At 35.9% G+C, this 17,813-nt stretch overlaps 1 protein-coding gene across 1 annotated transcript; it reads right to left on the bottom strand.

Annotated features, from left to right (window-relative positions):
• Positions 1-2,243: 2,243 nt before the first annotated feature.
• Positions 2,244-17,444, bottom strand: slc17a8 (solute carrier family 17 member 8). The gene is made up of 11 exons (XM_082181960.1): positions 17,333-17,444; positions 16,271-16,389; positions 14,607-14,721; positions 14,052-14,139; positions 12,313-12,399; positions 11,949-12,091; positions 11,698-11,847; positions 11,466-11,598; positions 7,941-8,051; positions 7,560-7,687; positions 2,244-4,622 (listed from the first exon to the last, which is right to left on the bottom strand). The coding sequence occupies exons 1-11, from the start codon at positions 17,378-17,380 to the stop codon at positions 4,278-4,280; spliced, it is 1,467 nt and encodes a 488-aa protein (XP_082038086.1). The 5' UTR covers positions 17,381-17,444; the 3' UTR covers positions 2,244-4,277.
• Positions 17,445-17,813: the final 369 nt, after the last annotated feature.

The following is a 17,813-nucleotide window of genomic DNA, read 5'->3' as shown; positions in this document are numbered from 1 at the left end:
ATGAAGTCCTGCATCTCAGTATAATTGCAAATGTATCTAAAAACAAGCTCTTAATCATTTACCGGCTGTTGCTCCATCCAAAGAGGGCCCTTCTGAGTCAACAGACAGCACTCTGAAATAAACAAAACCTTTGCCATAGGCTGGCAGTCGTTCTGAGCATGAAGGGTGGGGGAGGTATGGATGGCCTTGTGTGAAGGACACGCTCATGGCACCATTTAAATATCTTTTAACGCTATCATCAAACACTTCAGCTATTTTGTGAGTCACGCGGCACACACAACAGATTTAAATGCACTTTTTTTAAATGAAATTTCTCATCAAAAATACTTTTTGCTGTCTTATTGAGGTGTCCAAGTGAATGTAGCGAGCGCTTAATCTTTCTCTATGTATGTAGTTTGATAAACCTAAGCCAAAGCAAACTAAAAGGTCTGAAATGCAAGAATGTGCTATCTCTAATACATTCTGAGTAATTACAGCTACAATAATGGAGAGTAGCTATCACCTAAAGCCCCTTTATGTTTGACATCTGATAGTTAATCTCAAATAAAAAGTGCTTACTGCTTTAGAACCGCACATCAAATCATAAAAGGTAGATGTAGAGATAAGACCATCAAACAGTACTACAAACCAGTGAGAGGCTGCATATCAGCATGTTAAACATGAGCTGTCAAGGACTGTGGCGCAAAAAATGCCATTACACACCATAACAAGGTCCACAACCTTGAACTTTCCCAAGATTTACCCAAAAAAGTCAACCAAGCACATCAAATGATGGTGCATTGAATTACTGAAAACACACATTGCTGAAGTGTCACTTTACTCTGATCTATTCTTTAGGCTGTGCTGGAACTAGAGATTCAAGAAGTTGAATCTTGAGGGCTGAATAACAAAGTTTCCACATACGGTTTATGTTTGATTATGGTGGCACTGTTATTTGCACATTTTATGGTGGCAGTTACATTTAAAAGTTATTTTTTAATGTTCTTAAACTGGATAAAATAAAATTTGCATTAGGGATTTCATTGAATTTTCTTTTTATAAAGTGTATCCATACAATTATTAAACATTTTTATTTAGTGAAATAAAGCTGAAATTAAATAAAATATAAATATGTAAATATTTTTTTTTAAATAGACAAAAATGTAAAAAAAAAAATAGTAATCTAATTTTACTAACTAAATAAAAAATAAAACTAAGGTAAGACTGTCTAAAACTGAAATTAAATAAATTAAACCTAAATAAACCTTTTACAATTATAATTCAATATTAATAAAAACTATAATAGTATATAAATAATATACTAAAATAAACCTATCAAGGGAGAACACTCTTTTCAGTAGACTACATTTGTTAATTTATTTATTTATTTACTTGTATTAATTGAGAGTAAACTTTTTTTAAAGAATTTTTTTATATTTATTTAATCTTTTGGACCAATTATGAAATGTATACTGTATACACTTTTTTTTTTTTTACGCTCGGCAGTTTTCTGTGACGTTACGTTCAGAATGTCAGTACAAATCCTATTTTTGTGCATATCCGATTGAAATCAGATCAGATTTAGCAAGTGTGAACGGTCAAAAATCACGTGAAATGCATTCAAATGTCTATCTCTGATTGAATTTTGCGTTGTTTAGGTGACTTTCTCACGGCAAGTAAAACGTAAACGTCAGGCGTTGTTACAGGAAACACGCTGAAAGTTGCTGCAGAAACAAGGTTGTGTTGTTGCAAAGTGCCAGACAAGCAGAAAATGACAATATAATGGAGACCGGTTTTGAAACCGGTGGAGACGACAGCACAGAATAAAGCCGCACATTCCAACCTCCTACTGTTCTGCTGCTGTCGCCCCAAGACGCAGTAGTCCAGCTATTGTCATGTTGTTAATAAGACAACCTCTATTGCAAACCCCTCTATGTTGCTGTTATTGTCTTTGGCGTAAACCTACCAATGCAACGTCATTGCCATAGAAACCAATGCGGATATTCCGGAAAACGGAAGAGCGGCATGGACACACAAATCTGATCTAAACAGTTGCAATACACAATGTGGAGAGCCAATGATTTAGATTGGATACCCAAATAAGCAGATTTGGACTGACAGTGTGAACGTAGCCAAAGTGTCATTTTAACGCCCCAGTAAAGAGATTATTAAAAAATAATATTTGTTGCCAAGTAGTTCACGAAGCTTTGGGTGGTCAGACTAATTTGTTGTGTACAACTGTAAAATGCTGCTGTGAGTGTGAACATGTGTTTAAGAATAGCGATAATGCAAAGGATGTTTACTCCCACATGACAGAAACCAGGAAAGTTCTGTTAGCTCCCAACAAAGACAAAGTGAGCTAATTTAAGAATCCCAGTGTAAACAAGCTGTTTTCTCTGAGAAAGAACATGGCGTGGGCTAGAAGTCTCGGTTACGTGTACTTCGATTTCTTTTGTTCCACACTCAACTCATTAATAGAGTAAGATGCTGTTTAAAGAAGAGCAACCGCTGCTGCAATGTAATGTGCCAAACAGAATGAATTATGCATGTAATCTGAGCCATATTAAAATCCTACTAGCCGGCATTATTTTCTATCACATATAATTGAATTAAAGTAAAAGATCAATTGAAAGCATTTTTTTTTTATTCTCCTCCAAATAAACACTTAAAGAGACATCAGTTACAATGATGCAATGGTAAAGTGCACATTTCAAACAATCATCTTAACATCCATGTAAGCGATGAAATGTCTTTTCATAACCGGTATTGTGCAAAAAAAAAAGGTGGGGGAAAATCAGGCACATTGCGGATTTTTAATTTTTTTAAATGAAATCCATATTCAATTTAATAAGTTCTTCAGTACTAAAATGGTTAATTTCTACATATTCAACCACACATAAACTTCATCCATGCTCTCCCACCTAAACATATGTAAACGATAAACTGAACAATGAGATATTAATGGTGGTCATACTGCATTTTTCAAAGGCATTTCACTAAATACACATCCCTTTTCAGACCATTATTAACTTTCAGGATAATACAAGGACCGATATTTTCTGAGAAGTGTTAATCAAAACCAGCAAAAAGGTTTGTGGAGGCTGCACAACTGCATGCAAGAAAAGCCATGGAAAAATGTTTAACCTGCTTATGAACTATACGTCTGCTTTGTTTGCATAGCTGACAAATAAAAAAGAACTGATGCATTTTTTTGCTGTCAGCCTTATAATACGGTAGATATAAAAAGTTAAGATTAAGTTTAATTTATTCTGACATGGTCTATTTTACTGTAAAGCTTTTCAATGCATGTGTTTGTTCTTTGTTCTGTTTCCAGACTAAATTACAGTATCCTCAAAAGTATTTGGACACTTAAGCCAGACTTAATATATGAATGTCATTGCATGGGTACAAAAAATATCAAATCTAGTGGCACTTATTTTAGAAATGTTTAGAAATATAGCACAAGCACACTTTTTAAACAAACGATTCACAAAAAGTTATATAAATACAATTAGGACTATCTGCAAGTAACAGTGAAATCCGTTTTGAGAAAGTTCTAGAATGATTTGATAGCAGATGCCACGGTTTGATATTTATTATCTAATGCGAAGGCATTCAGACATTTTTAAGTGTCACTTTAATATCCACCTTTTGGGACCACTATATATAGACTACATTTTAAATATCTTTTTTCTATTTTAATATATTTTAAAATGTAATTTATTCATTCAAAGCAGACATTACTCCAGTCTTCAGTGTCACATGATCCTTCAGAAATTTTAATCATTCTAATCCTTCAGAAATCATTCTTAAAACATGATCCTTCATTCCTTGTGGAAACCGTAATACGTTTTTCAGGATTCTTCAATGAAAAGAAAGTTTAAAAGAACTGCATTTATATTAAAACCGAAATCTTCTGTAACATTATAAATGTCTTTACTGTCACTTTTGATCGATTTAATGCATCCTTGCTGGATAAATATTAATTTCTTTTAAAAAAAAGACAAACTTTAGAATGATAGTGTAGACTCCAGTTGAAACTTTCTTCACGGCTACAAATCTCCATCATGTCAAATTATCTACTCAGATCTGTCTCATGTGACTCTTCCTTCAGGTTCTACAGCAGGGTGAAATAATTAAGGAAGCCATCCAAAATATTTCTTCACAACTCAAATCTACTGTTGTGTCGAACGTCAAGTGAAATGCTGTAGCCCCTGGTTTGGGGTTATTTCTGCAGTTGCTTAAATAAATACTCCTACACCTCACCATTCAGTCTTGGGCGTTCGATAACCAAAATGTCATTGCTGGTTCTGATATTCCCCATTTTCATAATGATTTGATCCGTGATCTTCTTCATCAGCTTGCATGGTCACGCCTCTCTTCTTCTTCCAGCCTTGCCTGCGGCCTGCAGAGTTCTCTGTTGTTCCGTAGGTCTTCTGCTTGGTCGCCAGGACACTGTCGCTGCTGGGTTCGGTCTCATTAGCCAGCTCATCTTCCCCGATGATGCCGCATTTCTCATCACTAGTGCTCTCAGGATCAGCCCAGTCCTGCTTTTCACCAGAGGCAAAGATGGCATAGAAGATCACGCCAGTGTAATGCACCATGGATGCGATCATAAACACGTGCTGCCACTCCAGGCGAGTCTGTTGAAGACACAAATGTAATGAGGATATGCGATATATTATATACACGTGCAATATTTGTTATTCAAGGAGTGCTTTGTTCCAAAGTAAAATAAAGCTGATGGTGTACTTGTTTGCTCTGTAGTTTATGAACCTAAAACCTTCTGGTTACTTTCCTAGTTTTTATAATAACTTCACTACACTGTATAAAAGTGAAAATGTGCGGTTGTTACCTTTAAAGTATAATTTCTACCTGATCTGATCAATGAAATATATTTTTGCTGGTGTAACCTAATGTAGTCAGGTTGATTTTTATTATATTCCTTTTTTCTTTTCTTACATTAATGAATTGAATGAAACCAATATATTTTCGGTTACCTGTGAAAACATGTTTACAGTTGCAGTACACTATAGATCAGTGATCAACCTTTTTGACTCAAATGCCCCTTGTTATCCAACATAATATTTAAAGGCTACCTGATATAGGCTATTTCCGGTATTTCTGCCTTAAATTATGACAGATTTTTTTATTAACAAATTCTTATGTATTTCAATTTAAATAACCACGATTCATTTTGAGAATTTTCAAGAACCGTGTTCTTCAATAAAAACATTTTTATTACAAAAACAGTTATTGGGATTTTTTTATTTTTTATTTTATTTATTGTTTTCATTATATTATAATATTAGGTTACACTTTATTTTAAGGTGTCTTTGTTACACTAATTATTTAAGTTATATTAAGTAACTACATGTACTTACTATAGGGTTAGATTAGGGTTTGGTTTGGGGTAGGGGTGCGCCGATCCGATATTCGGTATCGGTATTAGTCCGATACTGGCCAAAATCACTGGATCGGATATTGCATGAATCGCGGGAGTATAACCCGATCCGATACGATCACGTCCCTTAGTCCTAAATTGTCATACAAATGCTTAACAACACCTGAGAGACATGCCGTAAAGAGAGATGAGCAACACGCGTCACGCAGCGTTGCCAGATTTTCACATACAAATCCCGTCCAATTGCTTCTTAAAAATAGCCAATCGCGTTTCGGGGTGGGAGAGACCGCGGACTTGGCAACACTGGCATCACGTGAACGGTAGCTAGAGGTGAGTGAGGTAAGCCCTCTCAGCAATTAAGTTATCATGTCAGCTGTGTGGAGTTATTTAAAATAAGACGCGATACGTTCATAATTAATAAACTACAGAACAGCGCGAGCAGGAAGCGGCGCGCCTCACGCGGGCACGGCTTATGCTCCGAGAACGGATTACTGCACTAGTGATATAAAACGCATCTTCCCCATGAACAACACAAAGTAAATACACTCGCACGTAACACACACACACACACACACACATGTCTGTTAACTTAAGCAATACTTTTAATAAGGTAGTCTAATATTTTTCTGACTAACAAATTACTGACACAGTAAAGGGTAGATTTAAATAAATAAAAACGAAATTTAAATAAAGAAAAACGAAATTTAATTAAAGAAAAAAACGAATTTAAATAAAGAAAAACGAAATTAAGTTAAATTAAAAATGAGATTAATTTAGATTGATAATAAGGGGTAAAAAGCTTAATACATTTTGTTTCTATTGTTCTATTTTCCACAATGTCAAAGCAACGCAGCTTAACCCAAAATACAAGCTCGCAGGCATGCACTTCTGTCCTTACAAACTCCGCTGTTCTGCGCTCTAGCCAGAGAATACTACCGTTGCAGGAACACTTTAGTAGGCCAACTCAAGAAGCATCAAATAACGAGGTTGGGTTCCTTCAACTGTCCATCCTATTAAAAATGGCTAGGCCTTATAAGATAGTTGTAAAAAAGAGTTCTCGGAGCATATAAGCCCTGCCCGCGTGAGGCGCGCCGCTTCCCACTCGCGCTGTTCTGTAGTTTATTCAAAGTTTATTCATTCTGAACGTGTCTCGTCTCGTGTGTCTATCTATATTTCGTCAGATTTTATAGTGTTGAACATATTCAAGCGCGAATGAGAACCATTTCGAGGGGGATGCCAGGTGTAAAAAAAATAAAATAAAAAAAACGAATATTCGAATGTCAAATTCTCAAATCGAATACCAACCCACCGAACGAATATTCGAATAGTCGGGTACAGCCCTATGACTACATAAGAGTTTTGTGTTACATCCAGTTTTTGGCACTGGAATTATAATTTTTGTTTTATTTGCACAGTTGCACTTTAAATTTCATTAATTGAATGGTGCTGAATAATTAAAAATGCTGCTACAAGTTCTGTTTAAAAATTGTTTTAATAAAAATTAAGCAGCAGTATTGCACAACTGAGTCATGTTGTGGGCTACTTATATAGAACATTTATTGCACTGTTTGAGCATGATGCTTTTTAGATGGCTAGGTTAAGCAGTGCATCCTCCTGACAAATGTGTTATTAACAGCTTAATTAAGAAAAAAATATATGGTATTGTATCGGTATCGACAGATACTCAATTGTGTGTTATCGGTATCGGTATCGGACATGAAAAAGTGGTATCGAGCCACCCCTAGTTTGGGGTTAGTTTCATGTAATTATGCATCATTTAAAGTTATTACTATAGTAACTGCGTGTAACATGTAACGATGACACTGTAAAATAAAGTGTTACCTAATACTATATAAGAAACACATTTCAATTTGCATATTTTATTTTAGATTAGAGATCAATTATTTTAATATATTAATAACAATTATTCAATTAAATACTTTTTTACTTGAGGCACCCTTGTAAGTTTAATGAGGCCCCCTAGTGGGCCCCAGCCGACGAGCAACACTGCTATAAATATTCATGTCATGTATTTAAATACCCAGGAATATTCACACACTCAAAAATTCCCTTTGTCTAATATAAGGAAAAAGACATGTTGCGTGAGATTGTATCTCTTAGGTTAGAAAAATAATACATATTGTTCTCTATGCACAAGGATAATCTGATTTAGTACCTTGTGTTTAGTAAGTGCTCCGACGATGAGGGGGCAAACCATGCCAGACAGGGTGCCTACTCCATTAGAGATGCCCATAAGAATACTGGCATAGCGAGGAGCAATGTCCAGATGGTTTACATTGAATCCTGTGTTGTAAAACAGAAATACATTTCACATATTTAGATGTTCTCCTGTGTAATTTCAGAAACTAATATTGCAGGTTGCATCATCATGCACTTTATACTTTGTTGTTCTTCCCCTATAACTGAGCAACAAAGAAAATTTCAAGAATTTTTTTTTTACCATATTTTGAAGGAAAGGTTAGACTCAAACAAAGCAAAACGACAAAGGGTGATGTTGACTGACACTCTGGTGACTGACACCCGTCTCATGAGTCACCTGATATCGCAAATCCACTGAAGCCTACTGCCAGGATGAGGAATGAGATGGCCACTGCACGTGTGTGTGAGAACCCGACCACCAGCAGCAACGTGGCCTCCATGCCAAAACCTATGGATGATGGCAGAAGTCAGATCAGTGTGTCTTTATACCTGTTCTCGTTCCTTGGCCTGCGTGCTTCTCGCGTTTTAATCGCAAAAATGCATTCTGTGTGAATAGCCTCAGGGATAGTTCGCCCAAAAATGAAAATTCTGTCGTAATTTACTCACCCTCAATTTGTTCCAAACCTGTATGAATTTCTGGTAACACTTTATTTTACGGTGCCCTTGATACAGAGTAATTACTTAATTAATTACTTAGTAATAGACTTTGTAATAACATGTAACAAAATGTACTTAACATGTAACTAAGTTATGGAACAGCCTATACTTACAGATTGTAATTACGCACATGTAATAGGCAGCTACTGTTACACATGTGTAACAAGCCGAGTCTGTTACATATTACATACACATTACTTGTATGTAACATAAAGTAAAGTGTATCAAGATTGTACTAAAGTGCACTTCCTGTGTATCTACAAATGGTATCCATCTGAATTAACCCACTAGATCATAGCTTAAATACATGCATTAGCTTCCTAATTACATTGCAATTACAAAATATTACACAGGTATAAGCTACGTAAAATAAAGTGTATCAAGAATGTACTTAAGTGTACTTTGTGTATACATACCTTATCCATCTCTGCCTTACTTTGATTTAACTCACTAGTTCACAGCTTAAATGCATGCAGTAGTTTCCTAATTACATTGTAATTACATAATATTACACAGGGATAAGCTACGTAAAATAAAGTGTATCAAGAATGTACTTAAGTGTACTTTGTGTATACATACCCTATCTTTATCTGCCTTAGTTTGATTTAACTCACTAGTTCACAGCTTAAATGCATGCAGTAGTTTCCTAATTACATTGTAATTACATAATATTACACAGGGATGAGCTACGTAAAATAAAGTGTATCAAGAATGTACTTAAGTGTACTTTGTGTATACATACCTTATCCATCTCTGCCTTAGTTTGATTTTACTCACTAGTTCACAACTTAAATGCATGCAGTAGAGTTCTCAACGGGTCGGGTCGGCCCGACAAACCCGACGGGACCCGCGGGTTCGGTCCGGGTTCGGGTCGGAAATATAAGCAAATGACTCAGGTCGGGTCGGACCTCGGGCTTAATCTTTTCCGCTCAGTGAAAAAAACAACAACAACAAACAATTTTTTATTAATCATCGCTGCTGTTCACCGTAAAGAAAGTCTGGCTGCTGCGTGCAACGTGCATCATGGAGAGGGGTGGGGGCAGACCTGACGCCGCTGCGTGCAAGCCTTTAGCCTGGAGAAGATGGAGTTGGTGAAAAGTAAACTTGCCGCAGGTGAATTCACCGTCGCTACTACAGGAGTGGGAAAATCAGAGGTCTGGAAAGTGTTTATTGTTTGTATTGTTAAAAGGCGTGAACATTAAAGGTTGATTTGAATTCCCGTCTGCTGGTCATGATAATAGGTGTATGAAAAAAAAAAAAAAAAAAAAAACGCGGGTTCGGGCAGATAATTCAAGTTGATGTGTCGGGTTACATCGGGTCCGGGCTTTAAAAACCACGGGCCGGGTCGGGTCGGGTTGTAATTTTCAGGCCCGTTGAGAACTCTAGCATGCAGTAGTTTCCTAATTACATTGTAATTACATAATATTACACAGGGATAAGCTACGTAAAATAAAGTGTATCAAGAATGTACTTAAGTGTACTTTGTGTATACATACCTTATCCATCTCTGCCTTACTTGGATTTAACTCACTAGTTCACAGCTTAAATGCATGCAGTCGTTTCCTAATTACATTGTAATTACATAATGTTACACAGGGATGAGCTACGTAAAATAAAGTGTATCAAGAATGTACTTAAGTGTACTTTGTGTATACATACCTTATCTTTCTCTGCCTTAGTTTGATTTAACTCACTAGTTCACAGCTTAAATGCATGCAGTAGTTTCCTTATTACACTGTAATTACATAATATTACACAGGTATAAGCTACGTAAAATAAAGTGTATCAAGAATGTACTTAAGTGTACTTCATGTGTATCTATAAACCTCATCCAACTCGGCTTGTTACACATGTGTAACAGTAGCTGCCTATTACATGTGTGTAATTACAATCTGTAAGTACAGGCTGTTCCATAACTTAGTTACATGTTAAGTACATTTTGTTACATGTTATTACAACGTCTATTACTAAGTACCTAATTAAGTAATTACTCTGTATCAAGGGCACCGTAAAATAAAGTGTTACCGAATTTCTTTCTTCTGAAGAAGATATTTTGAAGAATATCAATAACCAAACAGTTCGATGGGCCCCATTGACTTCCATAGTATTTTTTTCCCCATACTATGGAAGTCAATGGGGTCCATCAACTGTTACCCATATTCTTCAAAATATCATCTTTTGTGTTCAACAGAAGAAAGAACTTCAAACAGGTTTGGAACTACTTGAGGGTGAGTAAATTACGACTGAATTTAAATTTTTTGGGTGACCCGGCCTAAACACTATGAAGTTTAACCTTTAAAACGAGACTTTAAAAGCAATAAGGCGTTACGTGAACTGCTCCTGTTTTTTTTGTTGTTTTTTTTTGTTTTTTACATGTAAATGTGTGTATTTTTATACTTTCTCTTATCCCAATAAAATATGCATACACTCTTAAAAATAAAGGTTCCAAAAGGTGGACTTCACAGTAATGCCATAGAAGAACGAACCATTTTGGTTATCCCAAAGAACCTTTCAGTAAACAATTCTTAAAATAAATTTTTTTTCTTAATGTGAAGAACATTTGGTAACACTTTATTTTGATGGTCCCCTTTAGACATTCTGTTGACTATAAGTAACTTTGCACCTAAATGTCAACTAACTCTAAGTTTATTAAGTACTAGTAAACTGCAGTATGTACTAGGATATTTTGGGGATATTTAATTTAATTTTATCAATCAATAAATTCCTCTTGAAACAAACTTTGTTGTATTATTTTAATTTAATACTGTGAAGCTGCTTTGATACAATCTGTATTGTGAAAAGCGCTATACAAATAAACTTGACTTGACTTGACTTGACTTAAACTGTATGCTTAATATCTGCTAACACTTTATTTTGATGCTCCCCCAACAGACATTATACTGACTAAGTAACTTTGCAAGTACATGCCAATTTATTCTTCTAACCCTTAACTCCTTATTCTACTAACTCTAATCCTACCCCTAAAAGTCTACTAATACTCAAGGTGGAACGTTATGTACAGTCAAAAGAATATCTAAAGGGGACCCTGTTTGTAATCAAACATTTTTCCACTGTAAAGAACTTAGTAATGGAAAAGTTCCATGGATGTTAAAGGTTCTTCATGAAACCATAAGTGTATGTGTATGTGTAATTCTCAACCAATGGTGTGAGTTTGGGGCGGGGCTTCATGGAGAGCTTAGCATACCTCCACAGTTCATGATTTTTCGCACGTTTGTAGTAGAGAGGATTTTCCGACTCCTCAGGAAGTCAGCCAGCTGACCTCCTATGGGCACAATGATCGTCATCACCATGTGCGGCACCGCTGACAAAAGGCCCACCTGAAACAGTCCAACATCTATTAGTTAGCCTATTTCTAGAGGAAATTGTTAATTTAAATCACTGATATTTCTGTACGTATAAATCACATAACAGCTCACTTTGCTAATGGGGAACCCAAAGACCTCTTCAAAGTACGCTGGCTGACTAATAAGCAGGAGGTAGAAGGTCCAGCTGCGGCAGAAGTTTGCCACAATGATGGCGTAGACAGGCATAGATGTAAAAAATTTACGCCAAGGAGTTTTAAATTTCTACAAAGAGAATATTTGAATAAATATATGGGGAAAAACCTCCTTCTCTGTATAACAATGTGCTTATTGTACCAAATGCATGACAGAAGACTTAGAACTACCTCAGTAGAACTCATTAAATTGGCTCCTTCCCCAATAGAGGCCTCTATATATGTTCTTTCTTCTTCACTGATGGTGGGATGTATCGCTGGGCTATTATAAGCCAGCAGGAGCCAGAAGATATACCATATAATGCCAAACACACCTGGATATGAGCACATAACCACATATCACTTATGTATCACACACTTGATCTTTGAATGTCACATTATCACACTGTCCACTAAATGTAGTAAATGTACATATTTTGGAATGATGAGCTATACAGCTGACTGGGAAATCAATCTAAATCATTGGAGTTATCGCTTATTTTTGGTGTATAAATCATTCTTTACCAATACATTTCAAAGGCTAATCCTAACTCACCATATATATAGAAGACAGAGGGCCAGCCCACATACTGCACTAATATTCCAGCCAGTGGCATGGCTATCACAGCTCCTGCATAAGATCCTGTCAACCAGAACACACACACACAAGTGTAATTAAGAAAGTTCAATTAAAAGGGAGGACATTAATCAACCTGTAATATTCACCTCGCATGACAGTTCAATCATTTAAAGCCATTGCGGGGGTTTCCTTTTAGATGACAGAGGAAAACCGAGTGGTTCAGCTTTGAGAAAGCAGATTTGGTTTTGTAAATTTTTACTAGGGATGCACCGATAATATTTTAGTATAATAATACTGATAACCAATAATTCTTTATATTTGAAAGCCGATAACCGATATATTGGCCGATAAATTTAAATCCAAATTATTATATAATATTTGAGAGCCTGATTACAAAAGCAAAAGTCTCACCATTAAAAGCCATATCTCAAGCACACAATTATATTCTCATTATAATTTTATGTAGCCTATATGACAGACTTGTGCTGCACTTAACTGTATTTTCCTTTTTTGAAGTGATTTCAATCCTATTTCAAGCAATTCAAAACCATCATGGTGAGCATCTGAAGTGCCTTAGCTGAAGGAAATCTATTATTTATCGGCTTTAATATATCGGCCAGATTTTCTTAGGCCTGTAATAGTAACATTAAAAACAAACATATATTGACCGAGACCCATAAGGTGGCCGATATATCGTTCATCCCTAATTTTCACTGTAATATATTTTACATTTAGCTTCAGATTCTCATAAATTTGAGGAAACTTTGTAGCGATAAATGCCCGAAAGCATTCAAGTCCTTCACACCTCCGTGCAACACGTGCCTCTGCCTTAAGCAGCACAGCAGCAGGAAATGAGATTTTAATGAAAAGGTGCCTTAATGTATATTTTATTACTGGGATGCACTTGTAAACCTTCCTGTTTGGCGCAGGAGAGGATTCTCGAGTGAGCTTTTGAACATAGAAGAGGGCGCTGCTTAATTTGTGTCATCAGGAGAAAGCCTCTTAAACATACAGAAGGTGAAGCTGTGTACGGATCTTAATTTAGTTATGATGTCAAGAGCTGTTTGAAGCAGAGGTTGTCATGGCACCTGTTTATTGTGCAAGATTTGAATGCATTTTAAGGGGCAATGAGCATTGGAATATAGACCCTCAGTTGGCTCTGATACTGGTCAACTGGACTGTGAGCAGTTTAATTCTAATGCAGAAACAGGTATAAACCCATCCCTTTTGGGGTTAAGCGCCTTGAAGTATTACATCAAAGTGCCGCGAGAGCGATTCGAAAGCATACGGAACCACATAGGATTGTGGGAAATCAAAGGCAGTGAAGGATACATCTATGCTGCCTTCAAAAATCGATCAGATGCAGGTTTCTCAAGAGACAGGAAGGGAAGCTAACATTGGAATTAGACGTGCCTTGATGCCTTCCTACCCTGGAATGCAGCCTCCGGAAGCAGCATTTTTAAGTTTTCGGATGCAGCCATTGAATCATTCACTCAACGATTCAAACAGTGATTCATTCAGGATTCACCACTACTGTGTTGATCAGAGACGTAATGGTTGTTCTGCTTTGGCTTCGTTTGAAACCATTTTTCGTTGGTAATGATAATAAATACATTGATAAAGTAAATAGTTTGTGTTTTCTTGTAATTTCTAAAACATTAAACGTCTCCTGACCATTTCTATCAATAATAGGCCTATTTCACAAACCTACTCACCACAGAATGAGGTAGTAGCCAGACGACTTCTCTCCAGCGGAGGAGCCCATTTGCTCCACATCCCATGGCAGGCTGGATATGTGACACCCTGTTAACATCATGCACTGTTAGTATCTTTTATTAATGTTTTTTAAACCAAAATGGCTGATTCTAATGACCATTTAAATGAATACTTAAAGAAACAATTCACCCATATAATGACTTAATGAATAATAAACCTTCATCACTCAAAAGCTACTGTATCGTATGGCTTCAAATGACTTAAAATATAGTGTGTGACTACTTTTATGGTGCCTTAAGCTATTTGTAGAGCTTAAAAAATAAGCATATGGAAAAAGACTATGTACATATTCTCTTCTGATCTTGTGTGAAAAGAAAAAAAATAATTGAGAATGACAGAATTATTTTTTTTACTGATCAATAAATAACGTACAATTTACAATGAGTATGTAATATACAAAGTTACGGTATATGTAAATGAATTTTTTAAATGTTCATAATTTATGACGTGACATATTTGAAGATGTGATTTGAAGATCGCTGATGACCACTCACCTCCACCAGACCTTGTAAGATTCGCACAAACAAGACACAGCCGTAGTGAACCCTGGCGGCTGACGGAATAAACATGTTTAGCAATGACGTCAAGAAAATGGCTGCTCCGAACACCCTGAGAAACAATTCAGAGACATTTGGTATGTTAGTTAATTCAGGTATTAAATTGAAATTAAATTGATTTAAAATGAAGCAATGTAAAATCAATGAAGCCATAAATAATGTAGAATTAAATAGGATTGTTGTGGAAAGACATGCACAGTCAGGACAGGTAATTCCATAATGGTCTCTGAATAACTGAATTTAATAAATCTAACAACAGTTCTGGAATTCTGAAAGACATTAATCATTAGTAAATTAGTGACACCTAAAGAGTAATTTTTGTAACTTGAACCTTGTGACAGAACCTTTTAAAGTCACCAATTGACAAGTCTTGTTTTTTATGCAATATTGCAGTATTTATTATTTATGATTTATCCATTCACATCATTCTTTTTTCTTAACAAATTCATGTGCCCTCGTAATCTTTAATCAAAATATATTGCACATGCAACAACATATCTTCTCTGATGATGGGTTTACTGGCACAAAGGCGGGACATGCAACAACATATCTTTTCTGATGATGGGTTTACTGGCACAAGGGCGGGACAACCTGTCACTCAAATGAGATCATAGCTATGATCTGGGGGAAAAAAACTACAATAATGATCCAATCAATTCCTGACGGCCAAAACCAAGTTTCGCCCTATATATACATATATTGTTCAAGAAGCTGTTTCACTCGGACATACATCAAAAGACTATCACAACTTCCGTTTCATGGCAACTTCAATATCACAAGACAGTATCATAATGCATTAGAATTTCACTGAAGTTGAAGCGTCAGTGCAACCATCATTTTAAAAGAATATTGGAGTTACAGTTGAATATATTTTGTTTTATTCAGGAACTTTATGTTCATGACATGACATGACCATAGGTAAACATTTTTGAACTATTTAGTCTAGTGGTACAGCTTTTATTTAGCATGCACAGGTTCAAATCCTGATTGATCATATATGCATAATGCAAATGACCTGTGGACAGTGCAACTTGACTGGACTGACCAAATAAAAATATAAAAAATACCTTGAATATTCATGCAATTTAATTATCACAGACCTATTTTTGCATTCAAAATCCACTTTGCTCAAAATCCCATTAGTTTGAATGGGCATGATGCTTGTGATTCTAATGATTTTAGAGGCCCTGCACACTCTCACACAGCTACATCACCGAAGAGAGTCATTTTGGTTCATTCATTTATCCTTTATCTCCATTTAATCCATCCATCTGCCTCTTTTTTTTTTTCCAAAACACTGTGTAAGTGACACTTGTAATATTCTAGTGGCTGGTGTTTCAGCGAGAGATCTGCTGCTGGATCTTTCATTATTAACTCTGTCAGCCACGTGTCCTCTTTTCCTGTGAGGCTTTTATTACAAGACCGCTATCGCCCCTCTAATCAACACACGGCACAAATTTAACCCTCGCGGCCCTGACCACTGTGGTCCCTTGGGTCTTGAAACACCTCTGAACATTGAATGTAATATGAGAGTTATACTTTAACATGCGTTTTCCTTCCAAAACGTGGCGTGGAGGCCCGTGCATCAAGATGAGGCTCACCTGTTAGCTGCTAGCTTATTGGAGATGAATCCTCCAGGGATCTGAGTGACAATGTAGCCCCAGAAAAAAGAGCCATGTATCAATCCCACTGTCTCTGGATCCCAATTAAACTGAGCTGGCTAAAGGACACAAACATCAGAGAAGACCATATTAGCTTGAAAATATATAACAAAAAAAATACAAACTTGTTGCACATTTTTCCGTATAATAGGGAAAATTCAGGTTGATTTATCACAAGACATACATAGTAAAATGACCTTGTTAATATGTGTGTGTGAGTCATGTCTTCTTCCCAATATCTCTTATGACAGGAAATTACAGGAAATTGTGTCCGCTAACTACCAAACAAATCATTGATGAGAATAAAGAATCTGTCCTTTGAACTTGATAGCTGAAGAAGTAAAATGTATTGTCTTGACTGTCTAAACTTTTCGTGCCAAGGAACTGATTATAGGGACTCACTATGTAAAAAAAATATATTAAAGCTGTATATTTTCATGTATTAAGACCAATTGACTGTGTGAGAAAAATATTTATCGTGATCAAATCAAGCAATTATTTTCCAATATATACACGTATATATATATATATATATGTGTGTGTGTGTGTGTGTGTGTGTGTGTGTGTGTGTGTGTGTGTGTGTGTGATTGGAAAATAATTTGTTTAATTTGTGAAAAAAAATTATATATAGTGTATTTATATAGGATATATATATATATATATATATAGAGAGAGAGAGAGAGAGAGATGTATATATTATATATATATATATATATATATATATATATACACACACACATTCACACAAATACATCTGATAAAAAAATAGATACACTATATATAATTTTCTTTCACAAACTGTTAAAAATTGGAGCTGTCAATATAACAATTTCTACATTTATTTAATTTCCAGCCAGTTTTTTTTAAATCAGAATAAAAAAATAAAATATGTTGAATTAAGAAAATGTGGTAAATTATTAAGATAAATTTGATTGTACTAAAAATAAGATGCGGGATGTATGGGAATGCCATTATTTTCATTTGATATTTTCCTGGTTTCACCTGCATGACGGCAGTCCCGTTGATGTAGACAGTGTTGTTGTTAACCATTTCTACAATGGCCACACCGAGGTTGCAGCGGATGCCAAACGAGATGCAAAAGCCAAGTCCGCTGAGCATGGCGATGATGTAACGTTTGGGAAGGCCAAAGCAGCCACAATCCAAAAGGGGTGGGCTACGATTAGGGGCTGCCACTGGCCGGCCATCTTCTGTCAGCTCAATGTTGTCCTCTTCATCCACATTAGTGCCATCAATCTTCCTACCATGGGATAACAAATGGTTTAGAAATGGCTTGTGGTAAAAACGGAAAAAATTGCATGTCTAACAAATTAAGTTGTGGAGTTCTGTCATGACAACTCTCGGAGTGTTTGGCATGGTAATGGATATAACAATGCCGATATGTAGAAAGTACAGGACTTGCTACACATGACACCCTGCTGTGAGCAAGTAAGATGCTGCTGCTGTACAATAGCATCCTTGAATT

Source organism: Leuciscus leuciscus, assembly GCF_965113295.1.
Source record: "Leuciscus leuciscus genome assembly, chromosome: 10".
NCBI classification, from domain to species: Eukaryota; Metazoa; Chordata; class Actinopteri; order Cypriniformes; family Leuciscidae; genus Leuciscus; species Leuciscus leuciscus.
Note: the sequence above shows the minus strand (reverse complement) of the source record. Positions and strands in the feature narration are given on the sequence as shown.

What these genes read in the sequence shown, in the direction of transcription:
- slc17a8 (XM_082181960.1), bottom strand. Translation starts at nt 17,380, where the DNA reads ATGGTTAACAACAACACTGTCTACATCAACGGGACTGCCGTCATGCAG. An exon ending in GGCTACTACCTCATTCTGTG is followed by an intron (nt 12,400 to 14,051) that starts GTGAGTAGGTTT and finishes TCTGGTTGACAG; the next exon opens with GATCTTATGCAGGAGCTGTG. An exon ending in ATTTAATGAGTTCTACTGAG is followed by an intron (nt 11,848 to 11,948) that starts GTAGTTCTAAGT and finishes TTCTCTTTGTAG; the next exon opens with AAATTTAAAACTCCTTGGCG.